The sequence below is a fragment of the Pangasianodon hypophthalmus genome, chromosome 29, assembly GCF_027358585.1.
Source record: "Pangasianodon hypophthalmus isolate fPanHyp1 chromosome 29, fPanHyp1.pri, whole genome shotgun sequence".
In the NCBI taxonomy this organism is placed as follows: Eukaryota; Metazoa; Chordata; class Actinopteri; order Siluriformes; family Pangasiidae; genus Pangasianodon; species Pangasianodon hypophthalmus.
In genome coordinates, this window is record NC_069738.1 from 6535778 (window position 1) to 6559175 (window position 23398).

Sequence of the window (23398 nt, forward strand, 5' to 3'; positions counted from 1 at the left end):
GTACAGCATCCTGTAGCATTACAATTTCCCTTCACTGGAACTAAGAGGTCCAAGCCTGGTCCAGCATGACAATGCCCCTGTGCACAAAGCAAGCTCCATGAAAACATGGTGTGTTAAGGCTGGAGTAGAAGAACTCGAGTGTCCTGCACAGAGCCCTGACCTCAACCCCACTGAACACCTTTGGGATGAACTGGAACACTGACTGAAGCCCAGACCTCCTCACCAACATCAGTACCTGATCTCACAAATGCTCTTATAGCTGAATGAACACAAATCCCCACAGCCACACTCCAAAATCTAGTGGAAAGCTTCCCAGAAGAGTGGAGCTTATTATAAGAACAAAGAAGGACTAAATCTAGAATGAGACAAGGGTCTTTTGGCCATATAATGTAGGTCCACTATTACCGTCTCAGTGATGTCCCTGAATAAGACAAATAATTTATTCATTTGTTTACCCAAAGGAAGCACGTTACACTAGTCAGGGTTGGTGTGGATCCAGGAACACTGAGCAAGGAGGAAATACACTCTGGATGAGATGCAAATCTGTACACACATATTCACACCTGGGAACTCTCAGGTTGACACATCACACTCTTTTTAGTTCTTCCTAAACTTGATTGCTTTTATGATCACATTACTTTTAAAAGTGCTGGAAATTTATTACAACTGTAATTCAATTCAATTCTTTTTTTTTTTTTTTGAGACAACCAAAGCAAGCCATACTGGAAGTCATTTAAAAATGTTGTTAGAGGTTGTTAAAAATAAGATTTCTTCTTTTAAGTAAAATTTCCACAAGCTCTAATCTGTGCAAAAGAATTTCACACATACACAGGTTCCATTAAAACAAAAAGATTTTTATTTAACTCTTTTTCTCTGTATACTTTATTATAAGACACTTCTCTGCTTGTACATTGCTCCCATGAACTTAAAAATGGCAACAATCATTTTTGGGAATGTAAGTTGGGGTAGACGAACTTAGATACATACCAATATACATACATGTGTGTATATCAAGGCTCCAGTAATAAACCATAAATGCTATAAACGTTGTAACCACTTCAGGTACCTTAGTGCGGTCGAAGTATAGTACAATCTTTGAGTATTCCAGGAATACACTTGAATGGGTAGTATTATTTACTCATTAAACATGGGTACATATGATAGTGACCACATTGATAGATAGCTAAATGTTTAGAAGGAAGGATAAAGGATAGATAGCACTCAGAACCTGATGCATGGCTGCCAATGTTCAGGCTCTCCAAGATGCAAATGAGGATGTGTTCATGCTAAAATGTCAGTGAGGGCCAAAAACAAACAAACAAACAAACAAAATAAAAAATAAAGTAAAATATACCCATAGGGAGACAAGAGATGTTAAATGATTTTCACTGCAAGTACTTCATTTGGATAAACATACACACACTTGAATGCATATCCATGAGTGTATATAATGAACACGGTATAAACATCCTAGTATCATCCCACAAAAGGGTTAGAAAAAGAAAGATAACTGTCCCACAAAAAAAAAAGAAAGAATTGCTTTTAGCCCACCCACCCCCCCACCCCAAAAAATATACATACAGTAGAGATAATGCGCACACATACACACACACACTCATCAGTTGCCCTACACACTCTTACGTTTCATTTATAAGCTCTATTCAGTTATCCAAACTACTCTCCAAACACAGGCAAATCCAGAAAACAAACCCCAACTTACAGCAGTAGTAAAATATCTATGCTGGTCAGAATACACTAGGGCATGTCCTTGTACCTGTTTCAATTCAGACGTGTACTTGAAGATTTATTTTATTTTATTTTGTGTGTGGGTACATGCAACTCTTACTTATGGAACTTTTCAAAAAGGGTGACAAACTCATTGGTAAAAAATATATGTTTTAACAAGATGATGTGTGAAATTGGTCTGTGAAATGTCTGCTATTCAGTGCTACTGAGAAGTCGCCAATACTCCAGACACACCGCGTTGAGCAGAAGCGGCACTTAGTTTCATCCTACTACTTTTTAAATGCAAGACATAATGGAAACTAAATGGATGGTGATCAGACAGAGCACTTACTTTTTCACTCTACATTTACCAGAACTGGTGAGCAAATGTAACAACAGCACAATACTTACTGCCTATTTTGGTTTAAAAGGAACCGTAATATGACACTTAATAGATGCACAAAACATGGCAGAGATGGAGAGTAAAAGAAACAAAGAAAAAAGTAGAGAGCCGAGTGCGAGGGTACTTGCGTTCTAAAAAGAAAAGCAAGTTCAAACTGGATGGTACTTCAAATAATCAGTATATTATTCTTCGCTGCAAAGTCGAATAAGAGTAGGCTGTCAAAATAAATAGCCTTATAATGACATAAAATGATGTTCCTGTAGGGGGGATAAAGGAGGAGGAGTAAAAGTTATTAAAGCCCACAGATTCCATTGTCTTATAGTTGGAATACTTGTTTTTCCTGAACAAAACAGTAAGTAACTCTGTTTGCGAATAATAGAATTAATATTCTATGCAGAGGCTGAAACACCCAAATGACCTGCTGGGAAAAAAATCTGAAAAAAAAGAAGAAAAAAAAAAAAAGGCAATAGCAGAGAAGCAATCATCCAACAACCTTGAATTAAAAAGTCACACTATATAGTTCTGAACAAGGAGCTACAGCAGTGATATTAGAAACAGTAAATGTGAACATTAGTACTTCATAGGTTGGGCAAGCAGAAATTAGCAATGAACTGAAAAACTGAGAAATAAATCAAGAAGGATGCTGATTAAAAAAAATGCATTTTAATGACCTGCTTTGCAGAGGAAAAGAAACATTACAGCCCTAACTTTTTAAGGGAGGGAATATGAAACAAACTGAACAATGAGGTAAAAGGAAAGACGACACAAAAAGGAGGAAAAAGCAAATCTAAGGAACATATCTTCATATTAAAAGAGTAACTGCACACCTAACCCCAATTCCAACCTGAAGAATATGCCGAACTGCTAAACCCCCAACATTGTAAAAATACACAGGGACATCACAAACATTGGCCTTTCATAAATACTTCCAGACACTACTCCATGCTACTAATGTAGGCCTCCTACACACTGCAGTCACATGCTGAGTATCTGTGTGTCAGTCTGAGGTCATATTGTGCTTGTATATGCAAACATTTTTATATCTGAAGGGTTGTCAATTAAGGTAATGTGACACCTAATCTGAGTAGAACTTGGGGCTTGTGTGAAAGGAAAGAAGGTGTGCATGGACAAATAAAAGGGACAAGACACAAAGCATTAAACCAAGGGTGCTAGAATGAGTGTGTACATCATCTTCATAACTATATCTTGTACAATAATAATAATAATAATAATAATAACAATAATAATAATAATGTGGTAATATGTTAGGGGATGCGAATTGAGAAATGAATGAGGGGAAGAGAAAAAGAGGGATGAATTTGAAATGTTGCTAAATTAAAAAGGCGGGGAAAGGGGTGGGGAATTCACTTCCTGTTCTTGGGAGATGGCCAATTGCCACGCCTCTCACCACGATTGGCCCCTCCATTACCCGATACACCACCCGGTCCGCCACCGGTAGGTGGACCTCTGGAACCTCGACCGCCACTGCCACCAGCACTGACCCTCCGATTCTGCCTTTCCATTCCAGGCCGCTGGCTGGAGAAGCTCCTCTTATTGGCGGCCGATTCTTTAGTAGTTATCTCTCGGTCAACACCTCCCCCTCCTCCGCTTCCTCTTCCTGAAGGATGGTGATGGTGATAGGAGGAATAGGATTTTCCACCTCCTCCTCCTCCTCCTCCGCCACCTTCCCTCTCTCGAAACTCTGCAAAGTCACTGCTTTCAGAGGCAGTTTCCCATTCCTCATTGGCCTGGTCAGAGTTCTGATTGGAGACGTCTGGAGATTTGGCACCACCAGTCTGGTTGTGGTTATGGTGGTGCTGAGAATGGGGCAGGCCAGAGTTGCCATGGTAGTGATGGTGGTGATGGTGGTGACTATTCAGATTCAGGTTCCCACCCCCGAGATAGCTGCTATTGTTACTGTTGGTTGCAGAGACATTGTGATTTGTATTTGCAACACCAGTGGTAGAGGATACATTAGGCGTTCCATCTTGCATTGAATTCTGGGATGGCGAAGCAGACCGCTGTTGTTGCACACCCACAGCTTCAATTATTCCGCTACTTCCATTGATACGGGCTGCATTCTCCCGCTCCTGTTTAAGCCGGCGGAATCTAGGGGGCTTGTCTTGCTGATGTTGAGAACGCCCATGGCGTCTGCGACGGGGAGGGCGCTCAAATCCTCTATGCAGAATGTTTCGTCCATCAGCATTAGGCAAAAGAATCGGTTTGGGTCCAGAGGAATTGGAATTGGTGTTGTTTAAGCTCTGGGCCACACCTCCATTTTCAGTGCCCAACTGGGTAGTTGTGGGCACCATAGGACCAGAGATTACTGAAGAGTTTACACCCTGGTTCTGAGACTGACCCTGCTCAGTAGCCTTCTCTTTCTTTTCCCCATTAGATCCATGGCTTGGTTCTTTTATTAGAGAGGGCTGTGGGGGTATGTGTTGCTTTCGGGCTGATGCAGACGATTTAGCAGACACACCTTGAGAAGAACTAGGCCCAGGACGGTGTCCGCCAGACGTACCTCCTCCACTGCCTGAATTTCTGTAGACACCTCCTCCAGTGGCACCTCCACCCCTGCCACGTCTAGATGGCACTCCTCTAGGGGTGAACACTCTGGTTTGCGTATTTCTTGGCGGTGCTGAAGATGGGGCATTGCCCACACCTAAATTCTCTCCCCCTGCTCCTTTCTTGGCAGTTGGCTTGCGATCCTCTTTGTCAGAGTGCGCAAGGTCACTAGCAGCACTCTCACTGCCCGTTTCAGAACCCCTTTGCCTTCTTCTTTTCGGCACTTCTTCATACTCTGAGCCCTCACTTCGGGTTTCGCTGTGGTTCCTGGCACGTCCAGGGTTTGGCTGAGAGCCTCCCTGGCCATGTCTGCCTGATGACCCCTCCCTCTTATGATCTTGGTTAGAGGCGCCATGCTGATAACCACTGTTGGCAGTGGATCTGTAGTCTCGGCTGCTTCTGCCCCCTGCCCTACCACGTGCACTGCCTGCATAACTGCCCCTGTAGCCTCTGCCTCGACCATAGAACTCACCCCTTCCACGGCTTGCTCGGCTTCCTCGGGAAGAGCCCGCATGGTATGTAGCACCCCCTGCACTGCCACTTGTCTCATAAGAATGCTCTCTGTCCCTCCTGGAAGGTGGAGCTAAAGAGCCAGTGGCTTGGACAGAGTTTTCTCCTTCTTTGGATGCTTTACTCATGCCCCCACCAGCACCTCGCTCCTTGCCACCGTTTCTTGGCTTTCCTGGAGGAGCAGTTTCATCTTTACCAGAAGGTCCAGATGAGGCTTGAGAACTGGAGACTGACGCTTGCTTAACTGATGCGTGATTGGCATCATGGTCTTTATCTTTTGCAGAGCCTGCGGTGTTTTTCTCTCCTCCCTCACCTTCACCAACCTCCCTCTTCATTTCCTTCAGCACAGGTCGCTTAATAGGACCCACTCGCTTGTTGGGGTTACCACCTCCTGATTGGACAGCAGGCTTATCAATCTGACTGGTCAAGTCTTCCCCTCCTGTGTTTCCACCCATTCCAGAGCCCCCCTTTCTGTTATGTGCAGGTCCACCACTTGCACTACTACTTCCAGGCCTTGGGCCCCACTGAGTTTCAGTCTTTTGCTCCCGACCACGAGAGTTAGATTTGGGGTGGTGCTGCTGCACTGAATGCTGGGAGGACTGTGTGTGAAGGTAGGTGCTGCCTGTTTTGTCCTGTTTCCGTCCAACACCCCTGGGTCCAGTGTCATGCTCATGCTGGGTCGGGGGATGATGTAGTGACTGCTTTCCGCTGCCATCCTCTCTAGTTGAAGAGGAAGAGGAAGAAGAAGAGCAGGAGGAAGAAAGGCATGGCTGGGGAAGTGGAGGGGAGGTTTCGGTCTTCTTGGGCTCTCCTCCTCTCTCTCGTTCTCTACCATTCTCCTGTTTGTGTGAATGGAGAGTGTAATGTGGCGGATGAGCATGGTGATGCTGCAAATGGGGGTTGTTTTCCAAGGGGGTGAGATCAGCACGGCCATTGCGGTCAAAGTGAGGATGTGGAGCCCCCCAGATTTGATTCTGCTGGCCACCCTGTGGGGCTTCATCTTGGTGGCCAAAGCCACGAAGTTCTCCAGCACTATTAACCCTCTGCTGTGGATGAGAAACCATCCTGGATCCATTATCTGGGAAGCTGCTGTAATTTCCACGCCCTCCCAAGAAGGGCTGGTGATGGCCAGCTTGAGTCCCCACAGGGGATATCGCCTGATCAGTGGAGCCAGAAGGAGAGTTAGTGCCCACAACAGGTGGCTGTATGGAACCTGTACCTCCCTCTCGGGTGCGCACTGGAGGAGTGTCACTCCTGTCAGATATGAAAGACAAAAATATTAGCATTATGATTAAGTATTAAAGTCTCACTGCAACTCCAGCTCTCACCTCTCAATTTCTTTATTGATAATTTAAGTGCAGGTGTGTAAATTATCATTAAAACAATATAAAACAATTCGTTAAAAAAATTACGATAGACACAATAAATAAATACTAGTATGTATATGTTGTATAACTGAATATTTTCTAAGTTGTTGTGTGTTTTTTTTTTTTTTTTTTTAAAGGCTGTTGGTCACAAATATCCAGATTTCAAGAGAGTACATCATGCAGGGAGGGAAAAAAACTTTACAGCACAGTGTCTTCCACTGAACTACTACTGATCTTTATGCCATCTACCTGAAATAGAGACCAGGTGATGAAACCATAACCAAGCCTTTACCTGGCACCTTTACCCATGTCCTCCTCCTCCAGAGCTTGCTTCTGCCTCAAGGGGGAACTCAGAGCCCGACCCTCTCCGCTCCCTGGGAAAACTTCTGGTCCCCAAGCCAGTTTAGGATCCATGGGTGGTGTGCCACGATGAGGATGAGGGGGACCTCCATGCTGCTGCCTATCAAATTGCTCCGAGCCAGAGCCACCAGAATCTGAGCGCTCCCGACTCATCAGCCCTGAAAAAAAATTTTTTTTTTTTTAATGTGACATACCAAGTAAGTGTCATACATTTCCAAAATCATGTACAACTTTGTCATGAAATTTCGTGAACAAACCAGTGGGATGAATGCTGGCCGGATAGTAATCCATAGGTTGGGGGCGACCCTGCATCATGCGAGGGTCCATGTAGGGCATCATCATCCACCGAGGGTCAAAGCTCATGGGGAGAGGCGGAGGGCGTCCCATGGAGCCAGGTGGGTATAGAGCAGGCTGTTTAGGGCCTGGCTGTGGTGTGGCACCAGGAGTCGGGCCCTGCTGAGGTGTTTGGGACTGGAGTTGGGCTTGTGCAGCCTGGCTGTGCTGCTGCTGCTGCCACTGCTGCTGCTGTTTCAGGAGCTGTTCCTGTGCGCAATTAATGGCATAACAGTTTCACTCGTTTGGCAAAATCCTACCAATATTATTACACAAATACAACGGTTCTGTAAGATCACACTACTGAGAAATACAAGCTTGAATAGCTGTTGTACATTTTTGCAGGAGTGGTTGCATAAGCCTTCACTTCCATGTGGATTAGATTTCACCATTCTCTCTCTCTCCTGATTACAGATGTAATGCAACAGTGGTGATGTTCGAGATGTCAGTGGCTCAGTGTTAAAAGTTTGTTCCTGTTTCTGGAGAAAATATTTTCCAGCCCACAGCTACTGATTAAATTACAGCTGCCTATGCCCTATTACTATGCTAAAGATGTACCAGATGTACCAATTATTTTTTTTTTTTGGCAACACCCACTTGATGTAAATAGCAAGACATGATATAATAAGAGTTTACAGATATAGCAGAGATTTAGAGAATACAGAGCATCTAAGAACAGACACTAACCTGCTGTTGCCTCTGGAAACGAGGTGGGAGGGACTTCTGATACTTGGAAAAGCCCTGACCAGGCATTCCACCCCCTGGCCTTCCTGTTCCTCCTGTAGTTGCCTCTACCTTCACTGTCTCATCTCCACTTCTACTGCTGCGAATGTGTGTGCTGCTTGACACGGGCTCCTCCTTGACTTCCACTGGTCCTGGTACATCATGGGGCTGCTGGGGGGCAGGAGGCTGAGCAGCCGGCTGCGACTCTGAAAAATAGAAGGAACAGAACAATTAAGAAATTTTAATTTCAGCTTTGAGTTAAGAGAATCAAACCGACTTCATATGACAGTTCACAAACATGAGTAAAGACTAACCAGTGTTAGAGTCATAGCTGCTGTTGCTGCCAGCTCTTTGTCTGTTATTAGCAGTCAGTGCCAGTGTAGCGCCACCCAACTGAGCGGATGCGAGAGGCGGTTCCTCTGTGTCCACGCAGGGTGACGGGGGCTGACTGGTGCTGGATGAAGAGGCTGAAGCCGTCAGGGAAGGAGTGGGGCTGTTCGAAGGAACTTCCACGGCAGCACTGGGCTTCTGCTGCTGTTGCTGTTGTTGGTGCTGCTGTTGTTGTTGTTGTTGCTGCTGCTGTTTCTCATCCAGCCTTTTCAACTTTTCAGCACATGCAGCACGGCGCTCTTCTTCCATCCTGCGCTCCTCTTCCTCACGGCGACGCCGGGCACGCTCCACCGCCGCAGATATCTCTGACGACGACTGCTTCCTCCGCTGACGCCATGTCTCATCTTCATCCTCACCCTGTGTCTGGTTAAGCAGGGCATTTGATGGTGGAGGGGTAGGTCCCTTCTGTTGCTGGACCTGAGCACCAGACGGCTTCTGGGGTGCTGACTGGTTTGAGGCCCGTTCCTGCTGACAGACAAAATACTGGTGACTCAGAAAGCTCATCCATACATATATACTGCCTCCAACACCATGACCATGCTCATGTTAGGGGCGGGCGATATAGGCAAACTTTTAAATCATGATATTTTCCAGACTTGGATGGTAAGAGTGATGCAAAACAGTCCAGTGGACAGTGGATATACAAAAACATCATGTTCATAATATCTCATTCAAAAGGGATATTAATTTGGTCATGGGTCACCATGCTGTATGCATAAGGTTTTGTAGCTACTATAAATGAAAAGGGAAGGGTTCCCTTCTGTCATCATTCAAGCAACACCTGTTTTCTTCTTACAATAAGTGACCATAATGGATCTTCACACCAGTGGAAGTGTCTGCAGTGGTTTCGTATATATATATTATATATATATATATATAATATATTTTAATTATATTATATATATATAATTTTTAAGACAAATCACTTACACAGCATGGTCAAATAAACCCGAGGTGGGAAAATCACTTCATGTGCACGAGAGGTAGCCTATGTAGATTTGCTCAATCATGATCGGAACTGCATTTGAAAATTTATACCGCCTCATTTATACTGATCTCATTTATACCGCCCACCACTAGGCAGATGTTGTCCTTTTGTAACTTGGACCCCTTCCCCATGTACCTGTCGGTAGTAGGAGTAGGGTCCCTGCCCAAGAAGTGAACCTGGTGGGGGGGAGGGCTGCTCCCGAGGGCCACCGTGTCCAGGCCTACGCCCCTGCATACAGGCAAAAGCACCTGGCAGTGAGTCATCCAGGAAGCACTTCATGTGCCCTTTAAAGCTTGTCCCTGTCGTCACAGTGACTCGTAACATGCTGGTTGTTGCCAAAGCAATAGACTCAGGTGGTGTGTCAGTGCCTGCTGCCGAGTGCCTGCCATGTGGGTCTTACCTGGTAGGGTCCAGCGCTTGTCTGACCGCCCCAGCTGCTTCCCCCCTCCTCGGCCCAGTTTGGCTTGCTGGAGGGTGCTGGGGTAACCTCATCCGTGGGGACAGGAGGTGTGTGCCTTGCGCTGCCTCCACTCTCAGATGTCCGCGAACGTGAACTTGGGGCAGGTCCGTCTTGGGATTTCTGCTGCTCCCTTTGTTCCCTAAAGGGGGATGCAAAGGACACACGTACATTAAAATTCTAAATATACTGATTATATAAATCACCATTATGCAATTTAGCATTTCTTAGAAACATACAGAATTCCATTCTTGCTTTCAGTCTCCTCTTCATCCCCCTCATCTTCACCTTCATCATCGCTGAACTTTAACTTGGCTGAGTAGTCAATCTCCTCTTGTGCCCCTGATTTAAGAAAAAAAAAAATTAAGCTTTTAAAAATGCCCTAAAAATCTATAGGAAATCAAAGAGCTTAAAACCTTTCCATGCCCCCTCCTTACCAGCCCATCCCTCATCTCCATCATGGTCAAGCTCGTCCAGCTCCTTGAGGTCATCCTGCTTTAGGATAGAGGGGCGTTTGACCACCTCACCACGGGGGCCAACAGGTGGCCTCCCCTCTGGTGCAGGCCCACCCTGCGGACGAGAGAATCTGAGGAGAAATAGAGGGAGGAAAGAGGACTGTTAAGAGTTGAAACATACTCATCAATTAACTCATCAAAAAAGCAGCTCCAAACAGACATCACATTTTATTGTGTACAGCTGTGTAGCAGGGTTTAAAGTAGACTGACTTTACTCCTAGACCAACTTCTAGTTATGGCAAACATTCCCATCATTCATTCATTAAAAAAGCCACACTCTGGAGTAGAACAGTGCAAGAAAAACTTTTGGAAAGAATTCACTTTAATCAAAGTTGACAGATACAGTATTCACAGTGTTTGACTTGCCCTTTTAGCAAATAAAGTGTGTTCAAACTGACTTTAAAATGTTTGAAAGAAATAAATATTAAAAACAGACATTTACATCTTGTGCAGTAATGTGAATGTGAGTCACAGAGAGCAAGGAAGACAAGTTGACACATTTATACAAAAGTTAAGAAAAGATCTGCTAAATTGCAATGTTTTACATGGAGAACATAGGGACAATCTGTAGACGTCTTACCTAGGGGCCTCACTGGGAGGTGGATACCTGTACGGCCCTTGTGGACCATACGGTGCTGGGAAGGGCAAGTACGGCGGGTACATCTAAAAGAGAACAAACAGAAGAAAATGGGTTAGAGAAGTACTTTATATCAAATGCAGCATGTCACATCGTCATTAAGTAGATTTGGTGCACATAGCCCAAACTTAATGAACAGTATATAACAGAGGCTACTTTAAAAGAGTAGAGGTTATATAATAACTTATAACTGCTATATGATATACTCCACTGTAAGCACAAAAACATCACAGGTAGCATCATTAGCAAAAAAAACATACACTATCGTTAAAAAGTTCAGTGCTGTTTTAAATGTGATGACCACCTGTGAAGTGTGAAGCTTTTATTGGGGGCGGAGCTTCCCTAAAGGTTAAACTCTAGATTCGCCCTTAGTTATTTCACATTGATGTTAAAACCTTACTGATAAAAAGACTTGTATACATATGCAACACCACTGTTTGTTCAAAGGTGATACAAAGTGGTAAAATTCTTGGTACTCACAAAGGGAGGCATGATTCCTCTGTAAGGAGGGAACTGCGGGCCAACCTGAGGCTGGGGGAGGGGAAGGGTGGGGCTGCCTGCAGGTGGGTTTCTAGGTGGCCCATGGGAGGGATTCTGAAGGAGAGGGGCCCCAGCTGCACCCTCCATTCCCATGGCTCCCCCAACACCGCCCTCCGCTACCCCCTCCCCAGCTATGGTGGGTGCCAGTGCGCGGCCCCCACCATCCCGCCAACTCGTCACATCTGGATTAGAAAGGCAGGTATATACGATAAGAAAATTGATCTGCATGCTGATAGTGTATTAGGTAGCAGACCACAATAGCTGCACATCAACTGAGAAGAGAGATCAAAAACATCAATGAAAAGGCAAAATAAAAAGCACGATATACTTACTCTGGGGGCGGAGGCTTGGTCCTGGCCCATACCACTGATCTGCAGTGGCCTGTTCTTTGCCAGCTTTGTCCTGGTCTCCCGCCGCCTGCAGGGTGGGAAATTCCTCGCGAGAGAATGGCGACGGTTGGTTTGATCCCTTTCCACCTGAACAGAGCCAGGAGTGAGTAGCCATAATAGTAGTGGTGTATTCATGTCACTGCTAAAAAAAATCTGATTCAATCAAAAAAACTACATGAACATTATTAGTCACTGTTTCTTTCATCAGTGCAATACACAGAAGCTACACATGCACCAAAAGCAACACATAGACATTGCCTTGAAGTGTTACTAGATCCGCAGTAATTATATATATATATATATATATATATATATATATATATATATATATAAAAAACTGTGATTTGCAACATTGCCATGCAGCAGATCTGGTTCATCTCTTTGTTTTAGCTCCACCCCGGCTGGTACAGGGATGATCAGCTCTGCCACTTTTCCTTAAAAGGCAACTCATGAGGTATACATAATTTAATAACGTAAGGGGTCATGTCAGCTGGGCAGAAGAGACAGGCTTATCAGTATTTTACTGGAACTGCAGAGGACAAACTGCTCCTTTAAAAATGTTCACAAAAACAATACATTTTATCTGGGGAACCGGAACTCACCATCTCCTTGTACTCCATGTGTAACACTGGCCTGAGCCCAGGACCTTGTCCCTGCGGCTATAGCTGTAGTTTGGGCCTAGAAAGCACAAGATCGAGTTCATCTGTATTTAAAAAGCCATATTTCAGTAGTATGTGTCATGGGAATAACAGCTGAATCATTTAACTTACAACTCTGCAAGTAATTAGGATGTACTTTATTCTAATATAAAGTCCTGTCTGAATAGTAATATGGAAAAGAACATGCAGCGCTTTGTGAAAATGTGTGCAGCAGCACCTCTTGAGCTGGAGGAGTTCTCGGCAGGCTCGGAGCAGGTATCTGTGAAGCCGCAGGCTGCTGCGACTCCGGCTGCGGTGCTGACGATACATCGGTACTGCAGGAATAAGAAGTGTACACACTTTTCAGTATTGTACATCAGACATTTGATATGGGCAAGATATTGAAATAAGCTGTAATAATTAAAAAAAAAAAAAAGAAAAAAAGAAATCTTGTCAAGAACAACTTCCACGTTCTTCAGTGTATCGTGAAATATGTAAGAAAAAAAACGCAATGTGCTGTTATAGGAAAATAATTCACTGCTACCACGATGAAGCTGATTATTTTCCTGTAATAGCACGTCCTTAGGTTTTGTTACTACCACAGCAATTTGTCAATGATTATAATTTTTGAATTATGAAATGTACGATGATTCATGCTTTGAATCAGTTTATAGTTTCATTAACACTGTGCATTGTCTACGAAACAAGTTCTTCTCATTATCACTCACATTACAATAGAAAATTAAACCCACATCTTCCAACGAGATCAAGAATCAGAATTGAAAATTCAACAGGCTGTGATACAAATACGATTTTGTTATCTGGCCCAATCATATAAAAAAAGCAAATATTTTCAATTATTAAATTTTAAATAATAATAACCCTAAACCTATCCAGAAAACAGCTGGATTGAGGGTTGGATTTGTTTTGTACATTAAAAAACAGCTGATGTAAACACAACATTTGGGGTATAACACTTCTGGAAGGCAACAGCACTGCCGGGTTCAACGTTGTACCTGATTTAACACACACATTTCAACTAATTAACAAGGTCTGCATGGTGTACTTCACAGCCAACACAACTGGCTATGACCCTCCAGGACCACAGTTAGACACTCCTCCACTAAACCGTTAGCTACCAGATGTTCAATAAGGCTAGTCTCTTTTGCAACTGCACTAATTATAAAAAGACCCTAGGAGTTTTTTTTAAAGAGTAATTTAATCATAATGTTGAGTGCTATACTACATTATACAGGTAAACAGACTCACCTCTTTGGGTCTGCTGATTCTGGCTTGCTTGCCCATCCTGTGCCGTCTTTGGGAACGAGCGAGACGTTGGGGTCGTTGCCTTTGTTCTCCGCCTTCAAACTGGGCAGGTTGGCTGGGGGGGGCATGCGCCGTGCAGAGGCAACTTTACCAAGAGACTGCAAGCCATGACGAGGGGCAACTACAAAGAGGGAGCAGACCAGAAAGCGTCAACACATTTTAAGATGGCACCATCGTAAAACAGCAGTCGCAGAGTAGAAGAAAGGGGAAGTACATTTAAAAATTCACTCATTCATTTATAGCTTCATTTAAAACAGCTATCTGATGTTAACAGAATCACTTGGTACTTGGAACTGGTACACAAATAATTATTTTTACAACCAAGCTGTGACGTTGCACTTACAGTTTCAGCATCTCATCACACTAGTCACTTATATTTCTGAAACCTGAGAACAGGACCTAAACTCTACACACCAAGGGAACAACATTTTGAAACGAGACACAAGCCTGATCACGAAGGAGAGCCGAAGAACTCTGTGTGTGTGTGTGTTTGGGTGAGGGGTGGGAGAGAGAGAGAGAAAGAGAGAAAGATAGAGAGAGAGAGAGAGAGAGAGAGAGAGCTGTTCGACGTGTCCTGGAGTCAGATTACTAGAGATCTGAGATGAGGAAAAAATGATCAATCGTTATCACACCGACCACCCTGTAGCATTTTCAAATGTAGATCGTGAAGTTATTTTAGTACACACCAGTAACTTAAAATTTTTGGTGGAGATTTAAAATCTTGACTATGTTAGCACTGCAGGTTCGACGCTTTGTAAAACAGGCACTAAAATGATCGAGTTCACCAGACCAAGCAGAGGCAACCTGGACAAGTGTGTGTATCATATGTCTGATCTATCAGTGTTATTTTTTTTTATTGGCCAGCAGCAGAGTGCTTCAGTACACTACTAGTGTAGCAGTAACCAGTGTTTGTTCTTCCTCAATCCATTAATCAAAAATGTTCACTACTAATCTACATATTTCATTCGATATGTATTTTTCAGTTGTTTCATATTTTATTAGTGGTGTGATGCACCTCTGTGCTAGCTTGTTTCTCATTCCCAGATCCCACTGCCGTAAAATCGTGAGCAGACGTGAGCAGACGAGAGATTACTAATGTTACATGAAAAGAAGGGGGTGGGGCTTCCCTTGGTATGTGTTAATAACAGGAGAGTGCAAAAACACCTATGTAACTGTCAACCCTTCCGGATTCGCACGTCGACTGGCTCATCTCACACTCAGTAACCGCTTATCCTGGTCATGGTTGTGGGAGATGTGGAGCCTATCCTGGGAACACTCGAGAATAAAGACGAGAGGCGAGAATAAACCCTGGAGGGAACACCAGTCCATCACACTGAACCACACGCACGCATGCACACCTAGGGCAATTTATCTTAGCCAATCTACCTACCTGCATGTTTTTGGGAGGTGAGAAGAAACTGAAGAACTTGGAAGAAACCCACACAGAAAAAACACACAGAAACTCCATGTAGACAGTAACCCGAGCTCAGGATCAAACCTGGGACCCTGGAGCTGCAAGGCTGCAATGCTACCTGCTGCACTGCCTGTGATCGGCTTTTCAGCCATTTTCATTGGTGTATGTTCGAGTGATAACTGAAAACTGAACTGAACAATAATTTTTTTTTTTTTTTAGGGATTCCCATTTTTAATAGCTTTGATTAAAGCAGTTGAGTAACAGCGATAATTTTCTGTAGCTCAACAGCAAACACATGAAAGGATTATAGCTGGTGATCTGAGAGTCAAATAGCAAAAGGAGGCAGCTCTTGACCACATCTACTGACAAGACGTACCAGCCTCTCCAGCGAGTGCACCACAGTCATGTAGATTACGTACAGCTTCGGAGCAAAACTGTTAGCGCGACGTTTACTGGCTTAGACTGCAAACATGATGCGATGGCCACAATCAAGACAGCCACAGTGAAAGACAGAGAGAAGATTAGCAAGAAGATTAATTTTCTCTAGCAACAAGATATCACTTTACACTTGCAGATGCAAATTGAAACCTAAACTGAGCAGAAGCAGTGAGCATGAGACCGAGTCAATTTAATCTTGCTTCTGCTCAAGCAGGATGAGAACAGAAGGAAGGATCAGAGATGGACAAAGCAGTAGCCCAGGTGCCCGGCACAAGCAGATTACATACCCAGGCTATTCGTTTTTATTCATAGTTGCTCACCGTACAAGTAGGCTCAGCGGGCTAGCAGTCGCTGGTGGATTTTTTTCCTTCTTATTTCGTTCAAAAAGCAGAGAAAGAAAAGACCCTGCTCACTTCCACTATAAACAAGATTTTATTCGATATGTATATTTATACATAATACACTTCACGGAGGTGTGACGCACCTCGATGCTGTAACTACAGAGGCTCGAGAACTGCGCAGAACGATGTTTGAAATACAACTGTGCAGGAAAGAAGCTTAAAAAAAATTAAATACTTACCAACAGGCTTCTGTACTTCAAGGCTCTTTCCTTTGTAGGTATCAAACAGGTTGAGAGACGCATACTTGGTTTTGCCATCCTTCCCCTTTGCTGTTTGCCCAGAGCGCTCTGACATTGCGCTGCACGCTCATTGAGTATGGTGAGCCCTGAGACTGGCAGAGACAAAGAACAGAAAGAACATGTGAGACGGAGAGGGATAAAATTATAGTCATAAAATCTGATGCAAAGGCGGGTACTAAAAATCAGCTCACAAATCAGCAGCCTTTTAATTACGTCTGGGAAGTACATCAGTAACGTAATAAATGACATCAGAACACACTGTTCTGAGGATACTGTGTGTACTTTCACAACTTTTTCACCAAATGTTTTGCTGACGCTTTTACAGACAGGTGACAAATTAAAGAGAAAAAAAATTAATAAATGGGTGAGGTTACACATCCTTCCTGACAGATGGACTAGATTTAACCAATTAATGTCCTATCATGCTCTGTGGTATGTAGAACAATCCTGAGTAGGCCTAGTTGACCTCGATTTTGGATTAAGGTGGTAAGAGGGAAAGATCTAATTGACTGTAAAATAGAAAGGCTCATTATTGGGGCAGACGCAGAAGCTTCAGTCACAGTGTCTGCTCAGCTGGCTGTGTTTCAGTAGGAGCAATGACTACGGAGACAACAGGACTGAAATTTGTGGTGTCAAGAGCACATTTAATGAGCGTGATGCTTAGGTATTAGCATGATACGTAAAGAGAGAAGCTGAATGTCAGGTGCCTGAATGTCAATGCGGGACGTGACGAGGCGGTGAGCAAGAATGGGCCGTCTACGACTACACCGAGCGGGATTATTACAGTGGGGTTGCAGTAGGGTTCATTACAAAGATGAGTACATGTCTGAGAGTTCAGTGGTGCAGCTGAGATGCACAGAGATGTTTGTGTGGGGGGGGGGGGGGGGGGGGGGGGGGGGGGGGAAGAAAGGTGATCTGATCAGAGGAGTAAAGGATGAGCGAAGACTGATTTATACTTGCTGTTAACTATGTGCATGCAAGATGGCTGCCACGTGTATCCTGCGGTCTTTTGGCGCATCACTTGTTTGACGCGACTGACGCAATTGTTCGCGTCCTCAGAAATTAACGCGATGCTTCCATGTGGTGCAATACCAATGTAAATAGTGGAAGCAGTGTAGCACTATGTGACAAGTGTCTGCATCTAAATAAACTAACGTTGTGTCTCAAACTGCATAATTATATAATATTCTAGACTGTTATTGAGGACTAACACTAACGGTTTTCCTATTACAGTTAGTATTTGAATTTTAAAAACGTCTTAAACCTACCGAAAGGTCTGTTTTGAGTGCCAGTTTGATAACAGTTTGCAAAAATTTTAAAGAGAAATAGAGCTCGTTAGTCTGTTTAACGCTGCTGTGCATGAAATCGCTGAACATTACAGTTGTTGAAGTTGAAGTATATTTGCGATGGGGTCTGGCTACTGTGGTTTGCTGATGTGATTCGAGTCCGCTTATCCCCTTAGAGTGCAGCATATAAATAAATACGAACTACTTCTGACTGATCACCTTTATCCTATGCTGAAACATTTCTATGCTGATTGGAGTGGTCTCTCCCAGGATGGCTCCGCCCCCATCCATGACAGTTCAGTGAATGCTTTGATGAGGATGAAAATTATTTAAATCGTATGCTTCTGGCCTTCACATCCACCAGATCAATTGAACACCTGCATGATTTTGGAGTGAAGTGTTAGACAGCGCTCTCCACCACCACCATCACAACACCAACTGAGGGACTGAACGGTGTTCACCGCTCCAGTACAGGTCCACACACGTGTGTCCTGGTGTGTTGTGGTGGCCCACACCTTTACGCTGTGTTTCCCTTTAATCGGTGACTCACTAATAATCACAGTCATGATATCGTCATGATATCGGAATGCTCCTGCTTTGCTTTGTAATGCTCCCTGTTCCTACTGCAATTCGTTATAAATTTCCATACTCATATAAAGAAAAAGTGCCTGCAATTTGAACAAGCAGCTTACAGCTTAGATGGAGTTCATAAGTCTGTTATGTGGAATCAAAGTGTTAGCATGCGACACAGCACTATTGTAGGAGGGCTACAGTATTTATATAGTGAGTCAACTACTCCCGCTTAAATTAAATCATGCGCATGTTTTCTTTAGCCGAGCAAACATAATCCAACAATTTTATTAATCCGAGAACTCAAAATAGCAAATTCAAACATGGATGAGGTAGCCGTTTCTGATTTAGTATCCTGTAGCCACAGTAAACTAAACTGTGCGCATGAAAGATTTTCACTGGCCTCTCCTGGTTTTGTTGGTTTTGAGTCTCGATGTAGCTTAATTTTTTTCCAGGTGAAACAGGAGTTTCACAGTTCTCAAGTAACTTAATCTGGCTAAACTAATTCAGGTCATCAAATGCAGCTGAAGAAAAGAATCAGCCTGTTTGGAATTATCATGATTTGTAAATCATTTTATCCTGGATTTGATAACAGGCATACGAAGAACAAGGCCCTTTCTGACGTTAATTAACTGTTTAATGCATGTGGGGATTCACTGACGAGCTAAAGGCAGACAAGATGTTTTAGTGCGAATGTGGCATCCTGCAAAGATACGACCAACAGTTTCAGCCAAAACGTGTTAAAGAGGATCAAGAAGCTCCATTCAAACATACATGTGGTTCCCAAATTTTAACAGTTTGTGTGATCAACACACAGTTATTCCCATAAACAGAGATATAACGGCACAGCCTAGACCACCTGACATCATGAAAAGTCACAGAGTGAACAACTGAGCTGAACATCAGACAGAAATGTGATTAGAAGAGACAGCAGTGCAGGTATTAAAGCTGACACCTTAGCAGTCTGTGTGCTGTAAACGTACAGGACACGTGAATATGACTTTCACACGGACCGGACAGATGTGGTTGCCATGGTGATGCATTATAAATGATGTCTCTGTGTGTGTGTGCGCTGAGAGAGGCCGCAGCCATGGCAACACCAGGGTTGATGGTGTGCGTTTCACTGCTCGCCAATAAATCCCACACAGATTTAGTTCAGTGTGTACGCTAAAGCATCCCAGTTTATGTAACGACAGCGTGTACACTGCATCATGTGTTGCGGTGTAAGCGTTACAACTGCGATTCCTTAAAATAAACTGATGCACAACATTACACAGAACTAGACCTGCAGAGTTTGAAGCACAATATCAAATCACCAGTCCTCTCCTGACACATTCGTAACTTTATCATACACGACAACTGTATTTCTCTCTTTGGTGCGTTTCATTTGTGCAGGTGAGAACATGGAAATCATACTCGGGTGCGAACTAAAACAACCGGTCCGAGAGCGTCTGAGCGAGGTGTTCTTGGTCCAGGTCCAAGCTAATCAAATCATTTTCGATTCTAACCTGTCCTGCAAGACACAAACTGAGGAAAAGGACAGAGCTGTACCGCTATAGAAACACCATGGGCTCTGGATATTTGGACCAAATAAATAAATAAATTAACAAATAAATAGGGAGGGAGAGAGAGAGAGAGAGAGAGAGAGAGAAAATAAACTCTGGACACATCACACAAAATGTTATAATCTAGCTACTGACAGAATTATTTAGTAATTTATTGAGCACGTTCTCCATGCGCAGGTCATTTTTGTGTTTCATGGCGTTCCTGACACACCTCATTTGCATGAAGTGACGCCTACAAACCTCCATAAAAAGTGCACAGATAGCTGTGATCATGAAACAATCAATCAGGGTAAAGCCTAAAAAACAGAAGCGGAAGTTATTCTGACTCATTTCTAATATGCCAATAAACATATTAAATTATATATAATATTATTAATAATAATAATAATTCGACATGAGATCCTCCATCAGCTGAGGTGTGTGTTTACAGCTTACGGCTCTGTGCAGACAGATCGGCCCGTCCTCCCTTTATACAGCGACAGTTCTCTGGTTATAACTGAATAATTCGTTTTATTTTTCTTAATTTATGGGTTTGTGTTGGCTCACTTTCTCTCTCTTTTTTTTGTTATATTCTTTAATTAATGCCAATAATATAAAACACCTGGTTTTCACAAAATGTTCTCGGTGGTGCTCTTAGTGCCTGACCTACTGAACTAGGATGTGTTTTAACAGAGACTCTAAAGCTCTTCTATAAGTCGCTGTGGATAAGAGCGTCTGCTAAACACTAAAAACTTAATAAAGAAAACCAATTTAACTACAACAGTACATTCCAGATATAAAAGTGCATGTTTACATTAGTCAGTCTTCTTATGTGTAAATTTACACACACTCGGGAGCACGAGTCAGATACGAACGTTTTTCTGAATTTACTAGATTTTTTTCTTCTTTTTTTTTTTTAAATCCATCTCAAATTTCTTGCGTAAACGCTTGTACAAACTATTTTCGCATAAATCCGTTTGTATCCACTCTGATAAATGAGGGAAAGTCGTTCTCAAAAACATCTTTCTAAGAAACGAGAACAATTACTGGATCTGAACTTTTTGTTTCCTTTTGGATTTTGTTAGAGACTCAGTGATGTACCGAGAGACTTTGGTACAAAGATTTCATCTTTTGTTTTCTCTCTTTCATTTCCACCACCAGGCTGTGTGTTTCTAAGTGGTTAGTTAATATCGTGGCCAGTGTACCGTACAGTAAACATATCGAACCGTGACAGACCTACATGATCCCAGCGCCACGGCTTTATCCTGCTGAAAACCGTAAACGCCATCAGCACCACGGGAAACAAACCGGACAGTTTAAACCACTTTTCAACAAAAACACAGTTAATCGATGTCGAAGCAAAAACACACACACTGTCACATTTTCCAGGGAATAAAACAATGAGCCCTGAGCGTCGTGTTTATTGTGAGAGATTTGAAAATGAGGTCATGCGATGGCCGGTGTGAGCTCCGCGGGGTCGCGCGAGCTAAAGGCCTAAACCGTGTAGCTTAGCAACAAAGCTAGCGTTAACGGAAACACCACTGCGACAATACACGAAGGACACACGACTCCATAAACTCTGCTTAGTGATTAAATAAACCGTTAAATACCGAAACTACAGAATAAAACCGAATTAAATGGTCTAATAAAGTTACCTATTGACCGGGTTAGCATTGCTGAGCTAGCTGTTAGGCCTCTCCGTGGTTCAGGACGGGAGGAAGGAGGCACAGAAAGGTTTCATTAAAAAAAAAAACACACACACACACCAGGATTATAACTACACCAGTTAAACTAACCAGATAATAACCAGCATAAACAGCCAAGAGAAACTAGCTGAGGAGCAATCTGACACCAGTAAAGTGGGTTTAGTTCAACTTTAGCCTACACAATATTTTTGTATTACAGGGCGGTGTTTAAAACACACACACACACATTCTACAAAAATATCGAGAAATAGTAGAGACAATAATCTTATAAACTGATGTGTTATATTAAGACTAGATCCAAGCTGAGCACTAACACTCATTTACAAGAACAAAACACAAAATGGCGGCCACTCGGGGAAGGCCGTTAGCATCGGGCTAACTCGCATCAGAAAGCTCTAACGATACGTGACGGCGTTGCTCCTGCTTTTAACACCGTTTTCACACTTCATAAACACACACACACACGGAGTTGATAGATGTTTACACCCTGAAACGTTAAATAAGAGCAGTGTGTTGGCTTTACGGGAATAAAAAAAAGACTCTTAACGTATTAAGTTTCAGAAGTTAGCACTGCGAGGGGAAGACATCGCTACGCTGCTAATCAAACACAGGGCAGGATGAGACCCAGATTTAACAAATATGAACTCCAAAACTCACTTTAAGGCACTTTCAAACACTGAGAAGCAACGGGTACTACTAAAACTAATGTTAGTTTCGATTTTAAGTATGTAAGTAGTCAGGTTTACTGAGAAAGCTGTCCCAATGCTATGCTAGCTGCGAGTCAGGATGAACCCAATGTATAAAGCTAAACTATTAACCATAAGAACACAATACACACATACACACGCGTTCACACTTATATATTATATATATATATTTTACACACACTCACATAAATACTAGTAAATGTAACACGGTTAACTTCTAGGCAGGTAATAACTGTAGCTATGTAGCTAACTCAAGCTAACCTGCGTTAAGCTAGCATCTTTAACCCCCACAAACGAGCAGTAACGTGGTGAAACATAAACACGAAGAATAAATTAATGCATATTTACTGACCTGGTCTTGTTCCGACTCGTCTCGAGGTTGTTATCGCTGGATTAGGTTATGAATTAGCGTTAGCGTTAGCTAGCTAGCTCAGTCTTTTAGCCAGCCCTCTGTATAATCACCTAAAGCTCTAATACACAACCAAATCCGGACAGCTCGCGCAGCAACAAGCCTCAATAATAATAATAAAAAAAGCTTAGTATTGATCAGATTGGGAACACTGTAGACGGATGTGTGTGCAGTGAAGCTTACTTGTACTCCTTTTTCTTTTTTCCCCAACAAAACAAATGAAAAAGGGAAAATAAAATATTATAGAAGTGTAATCGATCCGTCAACTACAAGAGCCGTCAACGGCTACTGAAGCTGTAGCGCAGAGAGGGGCGGGAGCAAGGCGGAGAGGGCGGGGCCTAATTAGCATAATGTGTTTCAAATCCGCCTGGGGGCGTGGTTAAACACTCAGCAACATGCAACAATACACCATACAGCCAAAAGTTTGTTGACGCCTGACCACCACAAGTATATGTGGTTCTTTCACAAACTGTTGCAACAAAGTTGGAAATACACACTTGTATAGAAAGTGTTTGTATGCTGTAACATTACAATTTCCCTTCGCTGGAACTAAGAGGCTCAAACCTGTTCCAGCATGACAATGCCCCTGTGCACAAAGCGAGCTCCATGAAAACATGGTGTGTGAAGGTTGGAGTGGAAGAACTCAAGTGTCCTGCACAGAGCCCTGACCTCAACCCCACTGAACACCTTTGGGATGAACTGGAACACCGACTGCACCCCAGACCTCCTCACCAACATCAGTGTCTGACCTCACTAATGCTCTTGTGGTTGAATGATCACAAATCCCCACAGCCACGCTCCAACATCTAGTGGAAAGC

At 43.2% G+C, this 23398-nt stretch overlaps 1 protein-coding gene across 5 annotated transcripts; it reads right to left on the reverse strand.

Moving 5' to 3' along the window:
- Positions 1-833: 833 nt before the first annotated feature.
- prrc2a (proline-rich coiled-coil 2A) lies at positions 834-22888 on the reverse strand. Of its 5 annotated transcripts, XM_053231304.1 has the most exons (18): positions 22764-22864; positions 22524-22683; positions 16299-16450; positions 13810-13987; positions 12779-12875; positions 12505-12580; positions 11846-11989; positions 11454-11695; positions 10917-10999; positions 10259-10407; positions 10061-10163; positions 9765-9963; positions 9500-9592; positions 8301-8844; positions 7951-8192; positions 7188-7473; positions 6863-7088; positions 834-6457 (listed from the first exon to the last, which is right to left on the reverse strand). In XM_053231304.1, the coding sequence occupies exons 3-18, from the start codon at positions 16411-16413 to the stop codon at positions 3493-3495; spliced, it is 5742 nt and encodes a 1913-aa protein (XP_053087279.1). In that variant the 5' UTR covers positions 16414-16450; positions 22524-22683; positions 22764-22864; the 3' UTR covers positions 834-3492. The 5 variants fall into 5 exon arrangements, with proteins under 5 accessions (XP_053087279.1, XP_026797886.3, XP_026797887.3 ...); XM_026942085.3 differs by lacking the exon at positions 22524-22683 and having other exon boundaries at positions 22764-22888; XM_026942086.3 differs by having other exon boundaries at positions 8301-8841; positions 22524-22882.
- Between the last annotated feature and the right edge of the window lie 510 nt (positions 22889-23398).

Bases quoted from the DNA above. Each gene is read 5' to 3' on its own strand.
- prrc2a (XM_026942085.3), bottom strand. From the start codon at position 16,413: ATGTCAGAGCGCTCTGGGCAAACAGCAAAGGGGAAGGATGGCAAAACC. The intron at 13,988-16,298 runs GTAAGTATTTAA...CCCTCTTTGTAG, and splicing joins TGAAGTACAGAAGCCTGTTG to TTGCCCCTCGTCATGGCTTG. The intron at 10,408-10,916 runs GTAAGACGTCTA...ATTTCTCCTCAG, and splicing joins CCTCCCAGTGAGGCCCCTAG to ATTCTCTCGTCCGCAGGGTG.